Here is a 20,727-nt window from a genome sequence, read left to right on the forward strand (position 1 = left end):
CTTTACCTCACTCATTCAACTCCAGAATCCTAACCCCTTTTGTTTCTTGAACATACCAAAGATAATTTCACCTCAAGGCCTCTGGACTTGATACTTTCTGCCTGGATTGTTCTTAATCCAGATATAGGATTTGTTCCCTGAATCCCCTTCAGATTTTTATTCAAATATGACTTCAGCAAACCTTCCTGACCACCCTATTTAATTCTGAAGCCTGTTAGGCACTCTTGATTTCCCGGATCTTTATCTTTTTCCACAGTACTTCTACTAGTTCACTTATGTTTATAGCTTATCATCTGACTCCCTCTGCTAAAATACAAACTTAAAGACAAGAATCCTTGAGGCACCTGGGTGGTTCAGTCCATTAAGTATCTGACTTTCAATTTCAGCTTAGGTCATGATCCCAGGGTCATGGGATCAAGCCCCACATCAGGCTCCATGCTTGGGATTCTCTCCCCACACCCTGCTCTACCCCTACCCCACTCACATGTGTGCTCTTTTTCTCAAAATAAGTAAACTGAAAATAAAATCTTAAAATAAAAATTTTAAATACAATACAATACAATACAACACAATACAATACAATAAAATAAAATAGGGGCACCAGGCTGGCCCAGCCAGTTGAGTGTTGATTCTTAATTTCAGCTTAGGTCATGATCCCAGGGTTGTGGGATCAAGCCCCACATTGGCCTCAGTGCTTGGGATTCTTTCCCTCTCTGCCCCTCCTCTGCTCATGTTCTGTCTCTCTCTCTCTCAAAATAAATAAATAAACACTTAGAGAGGAATCATTGTCATTGATATATATCATAAATGCCTACAATAGCACCTGGCACAATTAAATATCTGTTGAGCTAGAGAATGAGTATTTTTCAGCAGCGGATCTTGCAGGCCTCACAACCCGCTGGTCTGTTTTTCACCTAGAGAATGGAAAAGCCTTAAGGCTTTGTGTGTCACATTGTTTTTTTATCTCCAGGACCTAGGATAGTACCAAATAAAGGCTCAATAAATGATAAATGAGTAAGACCTGACAGGACTCATTTTCTCATTCTATCAGTAAGCCTGTATTTTTCCCTTTCTTCAAAATGAGGCTCTAAACCTTACTGACCATTAAACCACAGCTTCTGAAAAGCATGTATGTGGGCAAAGTATAGTTTGGAAAAAAAACCTGTCCAATATTATGGCACAGTTTCATGTATGGGAAATAAACTATTCTGTTATATCAGATTACAAACTACAGAAAATGAAATTCCAAGATGTCTTCTTAGATGACAGGCTCACTAGAAAATGCAATTATTCTCTAAGTAGGTTATTAAAATTTCCCAGGGAACATAAGACTTTTGTATTAAAAGGCTGGCTTCAAAGAACTTTGAGAAATATATACTAAGACCCACCTTCCCTGATGGTGCAGCATGACATAATGGAATAAAGCTTAGTTTTGGGTAACAAATTGAGGGAGCCCTAACATGTTGCTCAAGTTATTCATGCCTCAGCTTCCCCCATTGTATCTTTTTTCATATTTTTAAATTCTAGTTAACATGGTCTAATATTGGTTTCAGAATTTAGTGATTCATCACTTACATGTAACACCCAGTGCTCATCATAGCAAGTGCCCTCCTTAATACCCATCACCCATTTAACCCATACCCCACCCACCTCCTTTTATCAACCCTGTTTGTTCTCTATCATTAAGAGGCTCTTGTGGTTTACTTCCCTCTTTTTTCCTTTCCCATATGTTCATCCATTTTGTTTAAGTCCCACATGAGTGAAATCATATTATGTTTGTCTTTCTCTGATGGACTTACTTTGCTTAGCATAGTACACTCTAGCTCCATCCACATTGTTGCAAATGGCAAGTTTGCATTCTTTTTGATGGCTGAGTAATATTCCATTGTATATACCACATCTTCTTTATCATCAGTCAATGGACATTTGGGCTCTTTCTATAGTTTGGCTATTGTTGATAATGCTGCTGTAAACATCGACATGCATATACACCTTCGAATCTGTATTTTGGGTAAATACCTAGTAGCACAATTGCTGGATCATAAGGCAGTTCTATTTTCAACTTTTTGAGGAGTCTCCATACTGTTTTCCAGAGTGGCTGGCTGCACCAGTTTGCATTCCCAATAGTGTAAGAGGGTTCCCTTTTCCCTGCATCTCACCAACATCTGTTGTTTTCTGTGTAAATTTTAGCCATTCTGATGGGTGAGGTGGTATCTCATCGTGGTTTTGTAGTTCCCTGATGTTGAATGATGTTGAGCATCTTTTCATGTGCCTGTTAGCTATCTGTATGTCTTCTTTGGAAAAATGTCTATTCATGTCTTCTGCTCATTTCTTCACTGGATTGTTCTTTGGGTGTTAAGTTTGATAAATTCTTTGTAGATTTTAGATACTAACCCTTTGTCATTATGTGTCATTTGTAAATATCTTCTCCCATTCTATAGGTTGCCTTTTAGTTTTGTTGTTTCGTTTGCTGTGCAGAAGTGTTTTATCTTGATGAAGTCCCAATAGTTCATTTTTACTTTTGTTTCCCTTGCCTCCAGAGATGTTTCTAGTAAGAAGTTGCTGTGACCAAGGTCAAAGAGGTTGTTGCCTGTGTTCTCCTTTGGGATTCTGGTGGTTTCCTGTCTCACATTTAGCTCTTTCATCCATTTTGAGTTTATTTTTGTGTATGGTGTAAAAAAAGTGGTCCAGTTTCATTCTTCTGAATGTTGCTGTCCAGTTTTCCCAACCACCGTTTGTTGAAGAGACTGTCTTCTTTCCACTGGATATTCATTCTTGCTTTGTTGAAGATTAGTTGACCATATAGTTGTGGGTCCATTTCTTTCCTCATCATATCTACAGCACCTAATACCAATGTCTCACAGAATATTCACTCAAAGTCTGAATAGGTTAATGATTCCAACTCTGCAGAGTTGTAAGTTTATTCTGTTTGAGTGCTTTTAACAGTCTGGGTTCAATTCCCCAGAGGGAAGTATTTTTCTAGGAACTGATTTTATTTCTAATGTTTGGAATTAGATGGGTTCAAATCCTTAGTCTCCCAGGTACTAGGTGTGATTCCTTCAGGTGATTGAGAATAGGAATCTCTATGTAAAAAGAATATTGTGAGGATTAAATATAATGTGTAAAACAATTATTGTGGTACTGGCATAAGGACACATATAAGGACAGCCATATAGACCCACAGACAGAATAGACAGTCGAGAAAAAACCTCACATATATGGACTGGTGGATTTTTAACAAGGGTGCCAAGACTATTCAATGGGGGAAAGGGCAGTCTGTTCAATAAATGGTACAGAAAAAACTGGGTATCCATATGTACAGAATAAAGTTGGGCCCCTTCTTCACATCATATTAAAAAACCAACACAAAATGGATCAAAGATCTAAAGTTACAGACAGAAACTATAAAACTCTTAGAAGAAAACATTGGGGAAAATCTTCAAGACATTGAATTTGGCAATGATTTCTTGGCTATGATATCAAAAACACATGCAACAACAAAAAATAGATAAATCGGACTTCATCAAAATGTAAAACTTTTGTGCATCAAAGGATACTATCAAGAGAGCGGAAAGACAACCCACAGAATGGAAGAAAACATTTAGGAGTCATATATCTGGTAAGTGATTAATATCCAGAGTATATATGAAGAACTCTTTAACTCAACAACTACAAAAAGCAAACAGATTCAAAAATGGGTAAAGGACTTGAATACACATTTCTGCAAAGAAGATCTACAAATGGCCAATAAACACATGAAAAGATGTTCAACATCATTAGTCATCACAGAAAAGCAAATCCAAACCCACAAGTAAAAAAAAAAAAAATCCATAATGAGGTATCACCTCAGACCCATTAGAAGGACTACTAGCAAAAAAATTTAAAAAACAAAACAGAAAATAACAAGTGTTGGTGAAGATATAAAGAATTTGGAATGCTGGAGTGCCTGCCTGGCTCAGTTGGTAGAGCCTGCGACTCTTGATCTTGGGCTTGTAAGTTCATACCTCACCCTGGGTGTGGCTTGAAATCTTAAGGGGCGCCTGGGTGGCTCAGTCAGTTAAGCGTCCAACTTCGGATCAGATCATGATCTCACAGTTTGTGAGCTCGAGCCCCACTCTAGGCTCCACACTCTGCACTCTCTCTCTTTCTGCCCCTCACGTGCTCTCTTTCAAAAAAATTCTTAAAAAATGTATTTACTGAGCATTTCAATGCTGGGCATTATACTGGGGCACTGGGAATATACTGGTTCAAAAACAACAACAAAGTTACCCCCAGGTAACTGAAAATATAATGGAGGGAGAAAGGCAAATAAGCGATAAATCACAACAAATTATAGAAATAAACTATTACAATAGTAAGCTTATAAAGATAAATTCAGGAGAAGAAAAGTTGGTAAAGAGATCAGGTTAGTTATCTTGGAGAACTGAGAGCTGCTATATAGGCAGGGGGAGAAAACAGGACATCCCAGAAGTGCATTTGAGGGCATCAACTGCCTAATCTGAAAAGCATGACTCAGTCACGAAGGGCCTTAAATGCCATGCTTGTAGTTTGGATTTTATCTTGAAAACAGTGGGAACCAATTACCTACTTAAGCAGGAAAGTGAAATGATCAAGGCTGCATTTTTGAAGAATCATTCTGACCTAAGGGTGGAGGGACTGAAGGCCAGGTGACACTGATGCAAAATGGTTAAATGACTGTTGTAATTCAGAAGAGTTATGACAGTAGCTGGGACTAGGGTTGTGGCACTTAGTCCTCAAAACAGGGATTAAGTAGATGTAGCAATGGTTGAGTGTGGAGGAGGAATCAATGATCAGGCTTCTGTCTGGCACAACTGAGGGATTACTGCTAACATTTATTGAGTTCTATGTGCCAGATACCATGCTGAGTACTTAAAATTAATGATCTCATTAAATTCTCACCAAAAACCTGTATATTCAATTATTCTCATTTTACAGGGAAAACTAGATTTTATGTTAAATAACTTGCCAAGGTCATGATCAAATCCAGATCTAAGTAAAAAACTACTTATGTAAGATAACTGGCACACAGTGGAAGCTCCAACATTTTCCTTTCAATTACTTACATTGAACACATCACTCCATTATTACTTTACCTTGTCAATATTCAGTGAGTTACTATTCCTCAATGTTTGCAGCCAACAGATAGGGAAACTCTCACTTCATACTTAGCGCACTTCTAAAAGCATTAAAGTACAATGTTAGAGTTACACAACAGAGTCCCAATTTTAAATGGGTACCTGTTTCCAGAGCACTAAACATTTTATGATTCTTAAATTATGTATGATTAGAATCAACCTGCCAGAGGAAATCCAGTGGACATCTAGGAAATGTCACAGATGCTGAAGATCACGATAGTAGGTGCTGTATCTATCACTATGTAACTGGGTAAACCCCAAACCACCCTTCCTAAACCCACCAGGGACAAATGATTAAGGAATTTTCTACTTATTGTATGACCATGAGGTATCTTGTAGCTTCTCAGAACAGAGAGGACATCTTATCCCTGCCACAACAGCACAAGCCAACTGGAATTCAGGCAGCCAGCCAGTTACCCCTTTTCCATGAGGCCTTTCAAAGGGGCTATCTGCTAAAACCTCCCTGTTCACTGCTCTGGGGGACACGGACAATGGTCAGGATGAATGACTAGAACAAGCAGAGGATAATTTCAGAGATGAAGGAAATTCCAGATCTTAGCCGCCCCTTGATATTTTGGAGGCAGCTCAGAAGCAACTGTAGTCTCAGAGGAACACTGCCAAGTAACAGGCCTGGCTCTACTGTCACAAACATACCCTTCCATTTTGGCCAAGGTCAGGCCTTTAATCTTTAGCAACAGCAATTGGCAGGAGGTGAAACAATGCCATGGCTCAAAATCACGCAAAAGTCATATATTAAAGACCAAATTCAGGGACTGAAAAGGGATTCAGAAGTACCAATGTATAACTTGAAAATGAAGTTGTACAAAAATAACAAAACTGAACACAGTCTATAAAGAATTTCTCCAACCACAAGTTACTGGAGGGCAAGGACCAGATCTTCTCTAAGCTACTTCTATGCTTTATTCACCATGGCCTGATGAGGGGAAGACGATCAAGCCTTGCAAGACAAGGAACAGTGGTTCCAGCACGTCTTCTTGCAGGCCTGCCTAATCAAGAAATATGGTAATTGTGAAAGGGAGAAAAGACTAAAATTAAGACTAGAGAAATGTGATTTCATGCTGCTTTACCACAAGGGGGCAATGTTTGAACACTAGTAATCTGGAGAAGCTAGGGACTTAGTTTACTTCCTTTTTAAACCCCAGACTGAGGGCTGGAGCCTGGGTGAGAAGTGGGCTTGTCGCTCAAATTACTTTGAGTAGTATGGGGTAGTGGTTCTACAACTTGAGCAGGCATCAGAATCACCTGTAGGGCTTGTTAAACTAGATTACTGGGCTCTAACCCTAATTTCCAATTCATAAAGTCTAAAGTAGGTCTCAGAATTTGCATCTCAAATAATTTTTTGGGTGATGTTGATACTGCTGATCCAAAGACCACACTTTGATTATCACTGCTGTAGATATTTCTGGCTCCATGCCCTTAATCTCTTAATACTCTCCCATTCCCTCTTTTCTACCATCCACCTACTGCTTTAATTCTTCTCCACTATCCTCCTTTAGAAAAACTAAGGGAAAGACAGAAACAGGAGTGTTAGATTTATCTTAAGGATTCCTCTGGGCAAGGATTCTGGCACTCTAGTCTGGTTGATGGGTATTTCAGTAGCAAAATTTATTCCAAATACATACATGCTTCCTCTCATCTAACAGTTGGTGGGGAGGGACAGTTCAGTAAAGAGTAACAGGTGCTTTTCCAATAATAAGGTCTTGATTTGGATTTCGTAAGAATCAGGTAAAAAAATCATAGATCTATTCTGCTATATTTTAGAAAAGCTTCTCACCTCTCCTAGACTACTTAAATATTATAGCTAAACATACACAAAATTTGCCATTTTAACCATTTAAGTGCATTAAGTATATTCACATTGTTGTGTATCACCACCATCTGTCTCTGGAACTTTTTCACCATCCCCATCTGAAACTCTGTACCCATTAAACAGTAATTCCCCACTCCCCACTAGCCCTTGGTAATAACCATTCTATTCCTAGACTACTTTTTGACTCAGTTTCTCTTTCACTTAATAAAAGAGAGGGTCCATTGGTAACTACGGGATTACTTCTATATATGCAGGCCTTCTTGCATATATGTGATTGAGTTTATTATTATAAAAAAGGGGAGAAAAAATGAGGTTTGAGATAGGAAGGAGACAGCTGGAGAGGGATTTTCATACTGGGCCTACAATCCACAGGCCTCAGCAGCCTTGCCATGGGTCTGCCCGATTCTTTCGCATCAAGAAGTTGATCTTGCGAGCCATTTCCATGTTGTAGATCCGCCGGCAGGTTTCATAGCTTTCCCTCTGTCGTCGGCGACAAGGCTTTTCATAGTACCGCCGTCGCTTAATGTCCTCAATGAGCCCATCCATGGTGAGAATTCTGTGTAAGGGCAGGCAGTAAAGTTAGAAACTTGGGCTCATTCTTTCTGAATTTCACAGATGGCCAGAAGCCAACTGGCCAAACAACTGGTGTCTATAAAAATTATGTGAAATGGTGGTTATATAGCATTAACTGCCTACTTACAGAGGCCCCAAACAGGAATTTGTGGGATATAAAAAATTACATAGTCCTTGCTCTTGGGAAGTTTATGGTCAAGGTTATGTTTTCAATCTTTTTTCTACCACAGCACACCTAAGGGATGTGACAGAGTCCTGTAAGAACAGTGCCTGGGTAGCTCAGTGAGTTAAGCATCAGACTCCTGGTTTCGGGTCAGGTCATGACCTCACGGTTTGTGAGTTTAAACCCTGCTGCGTCGGGGCGCCTGGGTGGCTCAGTCGGTTAAGCGTCTGACTTCAGCCAGGTCACGATCTTGCGGTCCGTGAGTTCGAGCCCTGCGTCGGGCTCTGGGCTGATGGCTCAGAGCCTGGAGCCTGCTTCCGATTCTGTGTCTCCCTCTCTCTCTGCCCCTCTCTCATTCATGCTCTGTCTCTGTCTCAAAAATAAATAAAGGTTAAAAAAAATTAAAAAAAAAAAAATAAACCCTGCTGCGGGCTAACAGTGCAGAGCCTTGCTTGGGATTCTCTCTTTCTCCCTGTCTGACCCTTCCTCGCTCACATTCTCTCTTTCAAAATAAATTAACTCAAAAAAAAAAAAAAAAAAAGGAGTGGCTCTCTATGGCAGTGATTTTCAACCAAGGGATCATTTCAGAATCTTCAGATGGAATAAGTCATTTGTAGTAGGAAAAAATAAATCACCAGGGGGTGATTCCTACATGTTCCTTAGTTGCAAAAGCCGTCCCTAGTTGCAAAAGCCATCCCATCGCATTAACTGATTGATACAGCTGAAGTCTGGAGGCCTGAGATATCCCTGGGCCTACTTGGGGAAAGAAGAGGCTCAATGATACACTGATGATACAAATGGGAACATTAAATAACAGCTTCACCCATCATTTTCCACGTACACATGCTCTAACCACACTACTTTACAGACTACTCCCTGAACACGCTGATACCAAGTCTTTACTCAAGCTGCTTTCTCAGCCTAGAATGCCACCGCTACTTCCAGTTGCCAACCTTCTTAAATCTTTCTTTCAATGTTTATTTTTGATAGAGAGAAAGAGAACAAGTGAGCACGAGTAGGGGAGGGGCAGAGAGAGAGACAGACACAGAATGTGAAACAGGCTCCAGGCGCCAAGCTGTCGGCACAGAGTCTGACGCGGGGCTTGAACCCACAGACTGTGAGATCATGACCTGAGCACAAGTCAGATGCTTAACTGACTGAGCCACCCAGGCACCCCCAGTTGCCAACCTTCTGAGTGAAATTTTCCCTCATCTTTTTCATGCCAAACCTACATGCCACCTCTCCAAAAAGGTTTCTCATCTTTTTAGAGAATATCATTTATTTTATTGTATACCTATTTAGCAGTTATTTCATTCTGCCATTTTATTATTTATACAGACATCTCCCTCATTAGACTGACAGCCTCTGAAGGCAGAAACTATGTTTTATTAATCGTTAAGGGTCCATAAAATTGAGCTCCATCTGTTTTCTCCTGCCCACCCAATTCCTTGCAATGCAGCTCCTCTTGTTGGATTTAAAACATATCTAACTCAAACTCACCTCTTTGTTCTCCTACAAAGACATCAGGCTTCTATAAGCTACCCATCCCCAGGCTCCTGAGAGCTGTGGCTCCAATCTGTAATTTGTTGCTCCCTCTCAACCCATCCCCAGTTGGTCCTCAGGAGGTCTGGAGGCATCTGCTGCTGCCCTCCATTCCTGGCACTGTTTACATGGCCCCCTTCCTGCTCACCCTGGCCTTTTACTACAGGTAAAAAGTCAGTCACAAACACAATTGGAGATAAGGAGGTTACGTGAAAGAAGGGGGATAGAGGAAAAAGGAAATCAAAATAAGAGAAACCACCAGCTACTTCTGCCCAGCAGGAAACCCTATTTTTTGCTGCTACGTTATACCACAAAGCCCAAGATAACAATAATACATTGAACATGAACTTGAAAAGATGTGAGCTTTGGGTAAATTACAAATGTGAATAGTCTTGGGAACCAGTGTCCTATGGGATCCTCTCCCAGGCTCCTGTTGTTTCATATTAATGATTTAGGGCGCCTGGGTGCCTGTTGGTTGAGCGTCCGACTTTGGCTCAGGTCATGATCTCACAGTTTGTGAGTTTGAGCCCCACATCAGGCTCTGTGCTGACAGCTCAGAGACTGCTTCGGATTCTGTGTCTCCCTCTCTCTGTTCCTCCCCTGTTCACACTTTGTCTCCCTCTCTCTCAAAAATAAACAAACATTAAAAAAAATTAAAAAAAAAAAAGAATGATTTATATGCTACTAGAAAATCTTATTTGTATAGATCAGTTTGTTAGTGATAGGGAAATGTGAGGCAAGGGAATTGCTGCAAATTCCCAGAAACCGGAGAAGCAGATAATTCAGGTTCTACTGGAAACATAGTTATGCCCAAAAATCATGTGGATCCAACACTAGAATCTTACAATAGAGAAGTAGGGCACCAAAGACCAAAAGACTCCATATCCTTGCTGCCTTTCTTCCTCAATTTACTCTTAAATGTTGGCATCCCTCAGATTCTGACTGAAACCCTCTGTCTTTCTGGTTCTTCATGACTTCCTTAACCTTTACCAGTGAGCCCCAATGCACAGTGGAGTCATCCTCTAGAAGGTTTTTTAAAAAGTACTGATTCCTGGGCACCATTCCTCAGAGATTTTTTTTTTTCATTTTTATTTATTTATTTATTTTTTTTTTTCTAGGAAAATAATTTTATTTATTTATTTTTTTTTTGAAGTTTATTGACAAATTGGTTTCCATACAACACCCAGTGCTCATCCCAAAAGGTGCCCTCCTCACTACCCATCACCCACCCGCCCCTCCCTCCCACCCCCCATCAACCCTCAGTTTGTTCTCAGTTTTTAACAGTCTCTTATGCTTTGGCTCTCTCCCACTCTAACGTCTTTTTTTTTTTCTCCCTTCCCCTCCCCCATGGGTTCCTGTTGAGTTTCTCAGGATCCACATAAGAGTGAAACCATATGGTATCTGTCTTTCTCTGTATGGCTTATTTCACTTAGCATCACACTCTCCAGTTCCATCCACGTTGCTACAAAAGGCCATATTTCATTTTTTCTCATTGCCACGTAGTATTCCATTGTGTATATAAACCACAATTTCTTTATCCATTCATCAGTTGATGGACATTTAGGCTCTTTCCATAATTTGGCTATTGTTGAGAGTGCTGCTATGAACATTGGGGTACAAGTGCCCCTATGCATCAGTACTCCTGTATCCCTTGGGTAGATTCCTAGCAGTGCTATTGCTGGGTCATAGGGTAGGTCTATTTTTAATTTTCTGAGGAACCTCCACACTGTTTTCCAGAGCGGCTGCACCAATTTGCATTCCCACCAACAGTGCAAGAGGGTTCCCGTTTCTCCACATCCTCTCCAGCATCTATAGTCTCCTGATTTGTTCATTTTGGCCACTCTGACTGGCGTGAGGTGATACCTGAGTGTGGTTTTGATTTGTATTTCCCTGATAAGGAGCGACGCTGAACATCTTTTCATGTGCCTGTTGGCCATCTGGATGTCTTCTTTAGAGAAGTGTCTATTCATGTTTTCTGCCCATTTCTTCACTGGGTTATTTGTTTTTCGGGTGTGGAGTTTGGTGAGCTCTTTATAGATTTTAGATACTAGCCCTTTGTCCGATATGTCATTTGCAAATATCTTTTCCCATTCCGTTGGTTGTCTTTTAGTTTTGTTGGTTGTTTCCTTTGCTGTGCAGAAGCTTTTTATCTTCATAAGGTCCCAGTAATTCACTTTTGCTTTTAATTCCCTTGCCTTTGGGGATGTGTCGAGTAAGAGATTGCTACGGCTGAGGTCAGAGAGGTCTTTTCCTGCTTTCTCCTCTAAGGTTCTGATGGTTTCCTGTCTCACATTTAGGTCCTTTATCCATTTTGAGTTTATTTTTGTAAATGGTGTGAGAAAGTGGTCTAGTTTCAACCTTCTGCATGTTGCTGTCCAGTTCTCCCAGCACCATTTGTTAAAGAGGCTGTCTTTTTTCCATTGGATGTTCTTTCCTGCTTTGTCAAAGATGAGTTGGCCATATGTTTGTGGGTCTAGTTCTGGGGTTTCTATTCTATTCCATTGGTCTGTGTGTCTGTTTTTGTGCCATCATTTTTATTTATTTTGAGAGACAGAGAAAGCGAGCGGGGGAGGGGCAGAGAGAGAGGGAGAGAGAGAATCCCAAGCAGGCTCTGCACTGTCAGCACAGAGCCCGATGCGGGGCTTGAACTCACAAACCATGAGATCATGACCTGAGCTGAAACCAAGGGTCAGATGCTTAACTGACTGAGCCACCCAGGTGCCCCTAGAGATTCTGATTTAATTGGTCTAGAGTGGGGTTATGCACTGGAAGTGTTCTGAAATACTGCCAGGTGATTCTCAGCCTCAACTGAGAACTGATGCAGACACGGTTGACTCTTTAACTCTAGTCCCAAACTTACCTTAGAGCTAGACTGTTATTTCCAATTGCCTCAAAACCTACACAGACCAAAGTTACTGTCTTCTAAAATCTATAGTGTTAATGACATCAGTTACTCAAGCTAAAAATCTGTGTGTTCCTGGACTAGGCCTTTTTTTTTTTTTTTTTTTTACTTCTACATCCACAGTTACCATATCCTATGAATTCTATAACCTGAAATAGTTCTTAGATCTCTTCCTTCTCTCCTTTCCTGTGGCCACAGCTCTAATTATTGTCCTTATCATCTTGTGTCTGGACTCCAGAAATAAGCATCTAACTGGTCATTTAATCAATTAAGTTTTCATGGAATCCCAAATCGGTACCAGATATTGTGTTAAATGCTGTAGAAAACAAACCTAAATATGGTTCCCTCCCCCTGCTGTATAGTAGAGAGGACAATTATACAAGAATTACAGTAGTGATCACTTCTTCCCTCCGTTCCCAAAGCACAGTGGTCCTCAAACTTTAGCATGCAGCAATCACATGGAAAACTTAAACAAATCGCTGTGTCACCTTTAGTTTCTGACTCCATACGTCTAGGGTAGGGCCCAAGAATTTGCATTTCTAGTAAGTTCCCAGGTGATGTTGCTGCTAATGGTCTAGGGAAAACGAATGCCATAGCACAGTTAATGCCTCTTATAAAGCACTGATCAGACAATATCATATTTAACCATGTTCTATCTTTTCAATTTTTACTTATTTTGTAAGTTTTTTAAAAAATTTGTTATCAAGTAATCTCTACACCCAATGTGGGGTTTGAACTAACAGCCCTGAGATCAAGAGTCACATGCTCCTCCAACTGAGCCAGCCAAGCACCCCGTCTTTTTAACTAAAAAAAATAAAATAAAATAAAAAATTAATGTTTATTTTTGAGAGAGAGAGAGAGAGAGAGAGAGAGATACAGATCATGAGCAGGGGAGGGGCAGAGAGAGAGAGGGAGACACAGAATCTGAACCAGGCTGCAGGCTGTCAGCACACAGCCCAATGCGGGGCTCAAACTCACAAGCTGTGAGATTACGACCTGAGCTTAAGTCGGATGCTTAACCAACTGACCTACGCAGGTGCCCCTTTTAACTTAAAAAAAAAAAAAAAAAAAAAAGGTTTATTTATTTATTTTTGACAGAGACAGAGTGCGAGAAGGGGGAGGGGCAGAGAGAGAGGGAGACAGAATCCACACTGCCAGTGCAGAGCCCGACATGGGGCTCGAATTCACGAACTGTGAGACTGTGACCCGAGCCGAAGTCAGACGCTTAACCAACTGAGCCACCAGGCGCCCATTTTCTTTTTAATTTTTAAAATCTCCCTTATTGGAGTTTGTGCTTTCTAATGTTAGAGATTATTTATTTTTGTATTTATTTATTTTTGCAAATGAATTTATTCATTTTTTAAAATGAATTTACACATTTTTGTATTTAACATAATGCTTAGCAAAGAGTGTATTATCAGTAAATGTATGATAAAAATGAATCCTCTAGAGGAGCCTGGGTGGCTCAGTCAGTTAAATGTCTAACTCTTGATTTCAGCTCAGTCATGATCTCACGGTTCGTTGAATTTGAGCCCCACGTGGGACTCGGTGCTGAGAATGCAAAGACTGCTTGGGATTCTCTCTCCCCCTCTCTCTGCCTGTGCCCCACACCTGTGCGTGTTCTCTCTCTCTCGCGCACGCGCGCGCGCGCGCTCTCTCAGAATAAACTTAAAAAAAAAAAAAGAATCCTCTGGGTGACTGACAAATGTCCATAGCTCAAGGGATTAAGCACCTTTATAATAACTCAGAAAGCCTCAATAATATTACCTTTCCTAAGATGTAACATGAGAGTTTAGACAGCATTTTCACATCCATGATCCTAATACAATCCTATAAAATTAAGCAGATAATGTCATCTTCAGGAAACGGAAGTCCGGAGAGACTGACCTGCCCAAGGTCACAAAATGGAGCTAGAAATAGAATCTAGATCTTAAGTGCAGTGTTCTATAGTAGCATTCTGCTTCTCAAACAAAAACCACCAAGGTTCAGAAGACAAATTATTGTGGGGCCTATGGGCAAAGGAGACCCTGAGGAAGGAAAGGGCTGGGCTGGGCTCCTCAGAGTAAAAAAACGGAAGCCAAGAAGACACGGCACACTGAGGGAAAGGGATGACCCAGACATCCATCTGGATCTTGTTTACTGCTGTCTGATGAAGGCCACTTTTTGGACTAGTCTAGTATATTAGAGAAACAACAGAAAAAAGTCTCTGGGAAAATAAAAAGATTGGATATAAATTATAAAAAGGACACAGAGACTGTGTTTGAGGAGAAACGATTAAAAAAATCAGGGACCCCGGATATGACTTTACTAGGAAGAAAATCCTATTGGAATGAAAAAGACAGTTTAAAAGGAGGAGGAAAGAAATCTGCAAAAGGAGGAGGGAGTTTAGACACATACTCAGGTAACCTACTAGAGTTTCCAAGGGTTTGAAACAGAAGTGATCACCTTTCCAAGTAAATGCCTGTGTGCTCAGGCAAAAAAGCAAGATAAGAAAAAAGTAACAGAAGGACCTAAAAGTGGAGGAAGGGAAAGGTTGAAAAGATCGTAGTCCCCAACAAAATGATAACACCATTGCCAAACAGTATTCCCTGGATGGTTCTAACTACTCTAACCCTTACCCTGACGTTTCTAGTTATCTTAAAAAAGCGCAGATTGGGGCGCCTGGGTGGCTCAGTCTGTTAAGCGTCCGACTTCGGCTCAGGTCATGATCTCACAGTCCGTGAGTTCCAGCCCTGCGTCAGGCTCTGTGCTGACAGCTCAGAGCCTGGAGCCTGTTTCAGATTCTGTGTCTCCCTCTCTCTCTGACCCTCCCCTGTTCATGCTCTGTCTCTCTCTGTCTCAAAAATAAAAAGTAAACGTTAAAAAAAAAAATAAAAAAAAAAAAAGCACAGATTACCTTCCAAAGCTCCAGAGTCCCTACAGTAGAGGCATCTACTCATTTTTTAAAAATATTTTTTAATGTTTATTTTTGAGAGAGACAGAGTATGAGCAGGGAAGGGACTGAGAGAGGGAGACACAGAATCTGAAGCAGGGTCCAGGCTCTGAGCTGTCAGCACAGAGCCCAACATGGGGCTTGAACCCACAAATCATGAGATCATGACCTGAGCTGAAGTTGGATGCCTAACCAACTGAGCCACCCAGGCATCTCAACTCATTTTTAATAAAAAAGGATGCAGGAAGAGTTTTGTAGAACTCATGAAGTAAATAGAGGGGCACCTGGGTGGCTCAGTCAGTTGAACGTCCAACTTTGACTCAAGTCATGACAATTCATGAGTTCAAGCCCTGCATTGGGCTCTGTGCTGACAGCTCGGAGCCTGAAGCCTGCTTCAGATTCTGTGTCTCCTTCTCTCTCTACCCCTCCCCGACTTGTGCTCTGTCTCTATCAAAAATAAATAAAAAATAAAAATAAACAAAATAAAATAAATAAATAAATAAATAAATAAATAAATAGAACTCATGAAGTAAATAGAAAGTGTGTTACTAATGAGGGTGTTACTTCTGCTTCCAAATGTAGCTCAAGGACTAGCAGATCAAAAGCTTTAGAGTGAACAGATCAGCTAGAGTTCAGGCACCTGGCAAACTAACACTGAAGGAGAAATCAACTGCCAATTTTAGTGGAATTCATCAGATTATGTAAAAGTAGCTGAGCTGCCTGGGCTGGGGAGGTTGGGTGTGGCAAACTCACATGTCAGTGTAGCCAGCCTATGGCAGGGTAACATGTATGCACAAGGACCCAATGGGCCCAGAAGCTGGCCTACCAGGAATAAAAGGGGTCAACTGGGCATACTTCCAGTGTGCTTGCCTTTCCTTGATTGGGGGCCAGCCAATCATGCAGGGCTTCCTAGCAACCCCCACTTTCCATCTCCTCATCCCAGGGCACTTGGTTATATAACAAGCATTTTGTGGCGGTCTCACTGGGCAGACACATAGGCCGTTTCCTTTGTAAGACTACCTTTGTGCTCCAAACACGCCGAAGTTTTGTTTTTTGTTTGTTTTTTTTTTAATTTTTTTTTCAACGTTTATTTATTTTTGGGACAGAGAGAGACAGACAGAGCATGAACGGGGGAGGGGCAGAGAGAGAGAGGGAGACACAGAATCGTAAACAGGCTCCAGGCTCTGAGCCATCAGCCCAGAGCCTGACGCGGGGCTCGAACTCACGGACCGCGAGATCGTGACCTGGCTGAAGTCGGACGCTTAACCGACTGTGCCACCCAGGCGCCCCAAACACGCCGAAGTTTTAACCACCTCCCTCTCATCTCATTTGGTTTCCTACCTACTGCTGTAATTAGACCACAGAACATGAGACTAATTTTTAAACTATGAAACATCAGAAAGCTGAGAGATAAGGAGAAGCCTGGGATGTAAGACAGATATACAGAAAAGGTGGCCAGAGAGATTAGGAAAAAGCAGAGAAAAATAAAGAAAATTACATCAAAAAATACTGTTTGACAGGAAGACTGGGATACTCCAGAACCAGCTGGCTCACATTTTCATGTTTAAAGTCCTTGCCTAGAAAATTGTTCTAAGAGCAAAATATTTGTTCATTTTTTCCCCAAAGCTAAAATACAATTTATGGCATATATATATCTAACACCCCAAGATTAAAAGGAATAGAAATGTAGCTTCCCAAAGACTGAATGCAAATTGACAAAATAAGTATCTTCCCCAACGACTATAAAAATCACTAGTGTAGGGGTGCCTGGGTGACTCAGCTGGTGAAGCCTCCAACTTTGGATCAGGTCATGATCTCACAGTTCATGAGTTCGAGCATCATATCAGGCTCACTGTTGTCAATGTGGAGCCCGCTTTGGATCTTCTGTCTTTCCTCTCTCTGCCCCTCCCCTACTCACATTCTCCCTCTCAAAAATAAACATTAAAAAATATACACATTCCTTAAAAACAAAATCACTACTGTAATACTTGTCCCCAACCTGGCACCTTCCACCCAGGAAAAAAGTATGTGTGAACTGCCATTCACCTACAAAAAGAGAATCTTAAAAGAAATATGGGAGGGGTGCCTGGGTGGCTCAGTGGGTTAAGCGCTGGGCTTTAGCTCAGATCATGATCTCATGGTTCATAGCTTGAGCCCCGCATCAGGCTCTGTGCTGACAGCTCAGACACTGGAGCCTGCTTCAGATTCTGTGTCTTCCTCTCTCTGCCCCTCGCCTACTCATACTATGTCTCCCTCTCTCTCTCCTTCTCAAGTAAATAGTTTTTTAAAAAAAGGGAGAGAGGAAAAAAAAAGGGAAACAGGGATGTGAAAACAGATTCCTAAAGCAAACTCTCAATCATTCAAAATAAATAAACAAATCACCAAAAAGCAAAACCAAAAGGGTAAAAATTTCCTTACAATGACTTCCAATTATAATAGCAAACACATAATGCCTACCTATGTTTTATTTATTTAAAGAGAGAGAGTATGTATGCGAGTAAGCAGGGAGGTGACAGGGTGCTGTCACCACAGAGCCCAAGGCGGGGCTCAATCATCAAGAGTTGGAGGCTTAACTGACTGAGCCACCCAGACAGCCCCAAAGCAGCTAATTTCTTTAAAAAAAATCAGGGGCGCCTGGGTGGCGCAGTCGGTTAAGCGTCCGACTTCAGCCAGGTCACGATCTCACGGTCTGTGAGTTCGAGCCCCGCGTCAGGCTCTGGGCTGATGGCTCAGAGCCTGGAGCCTGTTTCCGATTCTGTGTCTCCTTCTCTCTCTGCCCCTCCCCCGTTCATGCTCTGTCTCTCTCTGTCCCAAAAATAAATAAACGTTGAAAAAAAAAATTTTTTAAAAATCAAATTTTTGCTTTTGTGTTATTTGCACTTTAGGAACAGGGGAGGTTAGGAGAGCTAAAGCTGAGCCTTTGGAAATTTGTTTCATCATCAAATAACAGCTGCCCTTTGACATCCTTCAATAATACAAACATCTCAATCACCCTGGCTAACAGACCCATCTAAATCTACCAAAATAAATTAAAGACTTACAGAGAAAGGTCAGAAAAAGGGTGAAGGAATCTGTAAGACTTTTCCCAAATTCAGCATTTCATCTCACTAGCTAATTCACTACTGAGTCTGTAAAGACATTTATTTTGTGCTTCTAATATAAAGGCAGATATATGTAAGGTCTATATATAAGGTCATTAGACATCTCAACCCTCTCACAGACATGCCACCGGGTCTGAAATAGGAAAGAGCTGGGAATGAGCAGCCACAGAAAAAAATAATATAGTGTATCTTACTATCCAGTACTTAATGGAGTATCTTTAGGAAACAGCTTCCACCCAAGGACAGGATTGGTATGCACAAACACAGAATGAAGTAATGGGGCTGAGACCTAAGACCAGATCCTTTTAAAAGACACACAATCCATCTTAAGCCTGCAACTTCTTGATTACACAGCTTCTGACAGCATCTTGGTCCTCATTTATTATGGTCTTCTGCCATCCAACCACCCACACCTAAAACTCTGCTAAGAACTAGATCATCTTTCATTTACCCTCTCAGTCCCCAAGAACCCCACTAATAAACCCAATCAAATAAAGATTCTTAACTCGAAAATTAATGCAACAGGTGTTTATTTTTCCAGAGGAAGTAGTAAACAATCTAGTGACATAAAGCAATGAGCACCGCACTCGAAAGGTGTGTTTTGCACTCCTCTCTTCCATTCAGTAATTGTGTGATTCAAGAAACGTAATTTAAATGTCCTAAGCTTCCCTTACTTGTGAAATAAAGCTACCACCTTATTGGCTTTAAGGTGGAAGCCCAACTCATATAATCTCTTAATATCTCTTTCCTACAATTCTTAACTTACTTGATTTACTTAGTTTTTAAGTTGATTTGTTTATCTTGAGAGTGTGTGAGCAGGGGAAGGGCAGGGGGTGGGTGAGAGAGAATCCCAAGCAGGCTTCACACTGGCAGTTAGGAGCCTGACTTGGGGCTCAAACCCATAAACCGTGAGATCATGACCTGAGCCGAAACCAAGAGTCAGATCCCTAATTGACTGAGCCACCCAGGCTCCCCCATACAATTCTTTGATAATTCAACTCAACAAGCATTTGTTTCTCCAAACTGTTTTACACTGGGGAGAGAAAATGATGAAGCAAGCCAGAAAATCAAAAGACTTACAACCAGTGGCAAGGTAAGACTAAAGAACTATTGGCCTAAGTATGATAGTAAGACATTCTTTATTACAGCCATTCTAAATCTCGTGATGTAGCATTCAGAACCAATCAATACAGCTCCTCTACACCCAGTTCATTTCCACTTGTATGTTTTTGCTTATGCTGTAACCTTCCTCTAAACCTGTTATACTTTTACATCTCTTGCTTGCTTCTCCAAGATCCCAAATCTGAATTTGTCTTTCCATTAGCCTTGTCCTCTGCCAATCCCTCTCTCGGCTTTCTATTTATCATGCACTACATTCCTGCTTCCCAACCACGTTATAACTTGGTTTTCCCTTTGGGTTCCTTAAGTCTTGGGGAGAGAATTCAGGCTGTGTATAAACAAACTTCAGACAGGTTTTGGGAGAAACTTCATCTTTAAGATAAAAAAACTAAAGGGCTGAAAAGGGAGAGAATAACCACCGCACTTCCCAAGACAGCTGGTCTAGGCACGATTCTGGTTACCTGTTTAGGGTCCTGTATGCACTTTCCACATTTCCTTCCTGTACCATCACAGTCCTGGCAATGAACTTCAGATGTTTTGCCATCACCTTGGGGTCTAAATCCTCACTCTGCAGGATCTAAAGGACAGTGTTGAAAGGGGGAGGAAATTACAGAGACCACGTTAAAACAACAAAAACACAGAATGCCCGCTCTATCGAGTGGCTTACTCAGGATCTGGAAAAGCAACGTCCTCATATCTTAGAGAGTATACGTGAATCGTTATAAAGCCTGCCTAGTTCTCTGTGGCAATACACACCCTAGCCTACGGAAGAGGTGGCAGCAGGGGGCACCACGGAGTTGTCGTGGCACAGGAGGACGGGGAGGCGCCGCAGCGTACTCCGTTATCGTTCACGTTCCCAGGAGTGTTGGGGCTGAGGGCTGGGAACGGAATCTTTCTCGGTCTTTATGAAGAGGGGCAACCACGCGCAAGCCTCCCTTCCCGCCACACCCGCCCTGCTTTCCCCACTGCCAGCCCCGGTTCCTCACCCCACGCCCTCCGGAACCAGCCTCCAGGAACCTGGCTCGCGGCCGGAAGCGGAAATACGTAATCTCCTGCGCAGCTCGAGGAAGTTAGCTGGAGGCGGGGGGGTGAGGAGGGGAGGTAGAAGAAAACACCTGTGTGGAAACCATGGCAATATTGCTTCCAGCCCGAGTCGACGGATTCTCCACGCCCCCTCACGCCTCCTGCCAGACTCCCAACGCCTCCACTCCGGACGCCACACCGGACAAAGCAAAATATTCGTTGCCTTAAAGTCCCCCCAAAACTGGTTCCTCGCCTTCTCCTCCCTCCATGTCTGAGGTCAGCGCGATTCCGTACCCCTAAATCCTATCAAATCTGTAACAGATATTTCCAGATTTCTTTTTCTGGAAGAAAAATGAGAGAAATAAGCAAAGCTTCCTGAACACGC

General features: G+C 41.6%; 1 protein-coding gene across 2 annotated transcripts; it reads right to left on the reverse strand.

The window, feature by feature from the left end:
- Window positions 1-6,757: 6,757 nt before the first annotated feature.
- Window positions 6,758-20,385, reverse strand: MRPS21 (mitochondrial ribosomal protein S21). 2 transcript variants are annotated; one of them, XM_047084794.1, is made up of 3 exons: window positions 20,306-20,385; window positions 19,781-19,896; window positions 6,758-7,543 (listed from the first exon to the last, which is right to left on the reverse strand). In XM_047084794.1, exons 2-3 carry the CDS (start codon window positions 19,861-19,863, stop codon window positions 7,363-7,365), a joined length of 264 nt encoding a protein of 87 aa, XP_046940750.1. In that variant the 5' UTR covers window positions 19,864-19,896; window positions 20,306-20,385; the 3' UTR covers window positions 6,758-7,362. The 2 variants fall into 2 exon arrangements, with proteins under 2 accessions (XP_046940750.1, XP_046940751.1); XM_047084795.1 differs by lacking the exon at window positions 20,306-20,385 and adding an exon at window positions 20,076-20,209.
- Window positions 20,386-20,727: the final 342 nt, after the last annotated feature.

This window comes from Lynx rufus, unplaced genomic scaffold (assembly GCF_022079265.1).
Source record: "Lynx rufus isolate CCGP_SWC_20201006 ecotype Redwood Valley unplaced genomic scaffold, mLynRuf1.p SCAF_2, whole genome shotgun sequence".
NCBI lineage: Eukaryota > Metazoa > Chordata > Mammalia > Carnivora > Felidae > Lynx > Lynx rufus.

Bases quoted from the DNA above. Each gene is read 5' to 3' on its own strand.
- MRPS21 (XM_047084794.1), bottom strand. From the start codon at position 19,863: ATGGCAAAACATCTGAAGTTCATTGCCAGGACTGTGATGGTACAGGAA. The intron at 7,544-19,780 runs GTAACCAGAATC...GCCCTTACACAG, and splicing joins GCATACAGGACCCTAAACAG to AATTCTCACCATGGATGGGC.